Source organism: the organism of the source record quoted next, unplaced genomic scaffold (genome assembly GCF_019419815.1).
Source record: "Pyrus x bretschneideri cultivar Hongxiangsu unplaced genomic scaffold, Pyrus_bretschneideri_v1 Contig32, whole genome shotgun sequence".
Taxonomy (NCBI): domain Eukaryota; kingdom Viridiplantae; phylum Streptophyta; class Magnoliopsida; order Rosales; family Rosaceae; genus Pyrus; species Pyrus x bretschneideri.
The window spans coordinates 378378-382211 of NW_025999635.1; the positions used below are offsets into that span (position 1 = coordinate 378378).

The 3834-nt window shown below is 36.5% G+C and overlaps 1 protein-coding gene across 1 annotated transcript; it reads right to left on the minus strand.

Annotated features, from left to right (window-relative positions):
• Positions 1-273: 273 nt before the first annotated feature.
• Positions 274-3834, minus strand: LOC103958374 (adenosine kinase 2). Its single transcript, XM_009370620.3, has 12 exons — positions 3675-3834; positions 2969-3022; positions 2683-2729; positions 2506-2537; positions 2294-2395; positions 2134-2201; positions 1770-1846; positions 1567-1664; positions 1407-1477; positions 1248-1314; positions 977-1160; positions 274-659 (listed from the first exon to the last, which is right to left on the minus strand). The coding sequence occupies exons 1-12, from the start codon at positions 3755-3757 to the stop codon at positions 517-519; spliced, it is 1026 nt and encodes a 341-aa protein (XP_009368895.2). The 5' UTR covers positions 3758-3834; the 3' UTR covers positions 274-516.

Sequence of the window (3834 nt, forward strand, 5' to 3'; positions counted from 1 at the left end):
GTAATTTTCAACATCAAGCACGTACAGGTTGAACGAAATCTTAGCATTCACTCTCAACAACGGCTTCAAGTAATATATTTATGTGTGACACTTTTTAATGTTACAAAACGTCTCAAGTTCGAATAAGAAAAACGTGACATATACACATTTACTATACTAACTATACACTCATTTCTATCATATTCCCCTAAAAAATTCTGAGGACATCAACCAAGTTTCAAGAGAAGGCAATTAATTTAAATTAAACCGTGAAAATAGGATCAGACTGAAATATATTGTTCAAGATTTTTTTTTATATTAATATGGAAAATGTCTTGTAAGAAACTTGCAATTGATGTCATCTTTATCTGACAAGGATCACAAACAAGATTAACATCATAACAAATAAACTCCTATACCAAATACATGGGTTTAGGAGATAAAACACTGCCGGCCGCCACAGTTACATCAGCAAGAAATCCAACTCTACCACGAACGGAAACTACACGGAGCTCAACTGGTGAGAAATGAATGACCCTAATGGAAATCGGGCTTTTCTGGGTATGTGCAGCCTGACCTTTGGATGACAACGTTTGCTGCATAACAGCCAGCTTTAACACAGTCCTCAATGGGCTTCTCTTGAACCAGCTGTGACAAAAATCCCCCAACAAATGCATCTCCTGCCACAAGAAACATCATGGTATTTTTGAGTTTCAAGTAAGAAACTTAGAGCTAACAAGATTTCTTCTATTCTTGACTCGTAATCCTGATTTCCCGCTCACTCGTTTTCCTAGTAATGCAACATGGAATTGCTTATAGCCTGGATCCATGGTTGACATGCTTAGGAGTTTGACTCCCGCCAAAATGGCATTGGCAAGTCATGTATCATTGCATGCTTTATATTCCCTTTTAAATAAATAACTTAAGTCTCCACCAGATCCACAGGAAAAACATGGTAAGAGAATCGAATAACATTGAGAAGTGAGATATCACATACCGGCTCCATTGGTATCAACCAGCTTCTCCTTAGGTAACAATATGACAGGAAATAGTTTCACCTTCCCATCCTCAGCAACTACAACAGGATCTGCACCTTGTGTGATCACAGTAATCCTCTTGTGCGTACCTGATGCTTTGGGCAACTGGGAAATCTTTACGGCAATCTCCTCGACATTCTCAGTCTGATTGCAAAAGGCATTATAGTTAGTGACTGGTAGAGGTTAGAAATTCTTCTGTCACATGTAAGAACAAAGACTAAGCAATGTCACCTTCCAGCCATGAACCCTTGAAAAGGTTCTTGCTTCAGTCTCATTCCCAAAAACATAGTCCATGTACCTATACAAAAAGGCAATTCAGTACTCCACATTGATCAAGAACTACAAAGAGATTTAGTTTCATTTCTTTTCCTTTTCAGAGGAGGGACTTACGGAAGTGCTTTCTCCTGTACATCCTTGAAGAACTCACAAATGAAAGGAGCGGAAAGATTCATTGTGAATACCTGTAGATGCAAAAGAAGACAGCTGAAGCTACTAATGGATAATAAAGAGAGAATCCAACTACATTGTCGAGAAACTATATGGTTGATACCTTATTGTTTGCAGCTGCATGTTCAGCTACCAGTTGAATGGATTCAGGAGACACGGTAAGGAAAAACCCAGCAATATAGTAATATTTTGCCTTCTCAACTGTTCAAGCATGAGTTTGTATAAAGGTGAGTCAGAGAGAACATGTGACCAAAAGCAACGAAAAGATAAACTTTTGACTCAACAAGAGAGCAAGGGAAGTAATACCCAGGGCCCAATTTTCAGGTTGCTTCAAATGCTCAGTTTTGTAACAATTTGCAGCTGATAGGTTAGCAACAAGAGACCTGTACAATTTTTTGTTACAAGAAATTAATCCCCGCAAAGTTTTGATAAACTATAAGAGTAGTTGAGAAGAAAAGGAAATATACAACTTATGCAGGGGTCCTTTTGTTCCAACAATTTATGACAGATACGAGGATCGCTATGGGAGCAATGAAAATGAAATCAAAATGCATGATACAGGGTATTTTCAGAAGTAAAAGAAGAAATGCCTAGGAAATTTGCTTTATAGAACCATAAATTGGCAGACGACAATTTCAAATTTAGCTTCTAGAGGAGATGTAAAACTGACCTCTCACCACCAACTACACAAACAGCACATGTTCCTGTTGGAGCTTTGTCATCTTCATAATATTGCACCTGAACCCAAATGTAAATAAATACTTCTTGACTCAAAAGAATCAGAATAGCTGAGGAATAAGCAGGGTAGATAAAGATGTAAAGAAACTCACATTAACACCAGCAAGTTTACAATTTTTCTTCATCTCCTCACCATACTTATCCTTTCCGATAGATCCAATGTAACTAGTTGCGCCAGGAACTTGAAGCATCCACTATTGAAAAACAACACACAGATTAAGCAATTTTTGTCAGCATATTACAATTGAATCAGATCTTCATAAAATAAATAATAATAAAAAGTTCTGTTAAAAACATAACAAACCTGGGCAACTTTGATTGAATTTTGAGTAGCACCTGAAAATAACACAATGAACATAAGGAAAATTAGTCACTGGATTGCAAAGGACAGAAAAATTAGGCATCACTATTAGTAAAGTTTCTAACGAGATCATAGAGCATGGGATCACCAAATACCAAAGTGAACTACTTATCAAATTACCTCCAGCAATATACTCTACATTGTAGTTGGAAGACATTTCGTCGTACCTGTGAAAAAACCATCCAAAAAAGATTGAATCAGCAAATGCAATATTTCAGGTAGTTGCAAATGCTGGAAACTAATCATGAACTTATATTTGAAATATATCCTCTCAAAATTTAAAAACAAGTAACTAAGAGATCGAAAAACTCAAACCCCACTTAAGTTCTTACAACTTACACCTTTTGCCAGCAAGGAACAATAATTGCTAATAAAGCAAGCAACGATAATAACAAAAATGAATTACATGGGCAGATGCTTGTCCTCAGCAAGAATGGCATTGTTTGGCTTGATGTCATATCTATAAAAAAAACCACTCAAGTTAGTTTATATGATATAATGCATCGATCGAAAAAGGAAAAAACAAATTCTACCAATATGCAGAAACACTTAAATACTAATAAAATCACACAATCAAACCAAACACGAACAGGAAGTGAATCTTACAACAGGAAAAGAAAAGGAAATAAACTTGCAATGCCTACTCGTAGAAAGTAAAATTATTCGGCCCACTGAACTTGACTTCTTTTCTTTCTTTTCTGGTTTATTTGGATGGCAAGAAAGAATCATATTTTTCATTTTCTATATCAAAGCAGATCCAACTGAAACAGTCACATCTGGGTATTACAAGCAAAAACTCAACCAATGCTCATCTGGGTATCTAACATAATCCGAAAAATCAACCATGGTATTGGATTAATCCCAGAAACTAATCCAGAAAGCAACTAATCCTGCAGATCTATTTACTTTTATCACTTTCCCCTGTTTCTTAAATAAATAAAAAAAGTTTCAGTCTTTCAAATCTATCGCCAAAACCCATTAAATTTAAACAGAAAGAAATCGAAATCTAAACACAACAGATCGCATTCATTAGTTTTCCAACAATTTATGAGCATCCAAACAGTGAGAGAAGATGGAAAAATGTAATGAAAGAAGCTGAGATGGGGGCTTACTTTGTCAAGAATTCTTCGTCGACGACGGCAGAGATGTCGAGAAGAGGATTGCCCATCCCCAAGAGGATCTGCTCGTGTGCCATTGATGAAAATTGCGCGGAGTTCTGAGTTGTATTACGAGAGAAGGAGGGAGGGCGATCGGGCTCAGTACAAAGTGAAT

Bases quoted from the DNA above. Each gene is read 5' to 3' on its own strand.
- LOC103958374 (XM_009370620.3), bottom strand. From the start codon at position 3,757: ATGGCACACGAGCAGATCCTCTTGGGGATGGGCAATCCTCTTCTCGAC. The intron at 1,478-1,566 runs GTATCAACCATA...TTGCATCTACAG, and splicing joins ATGCAGCTGCAAACAATAAG to GTATTCACAATGAATCTTTC. The intron at 660-976 runs GTATGTGATATC...TTCTTGTGGCAG, and splicing joins GGTTGATACCAATGGAGCCG to GAGATGCATTTGTTGGGGGA.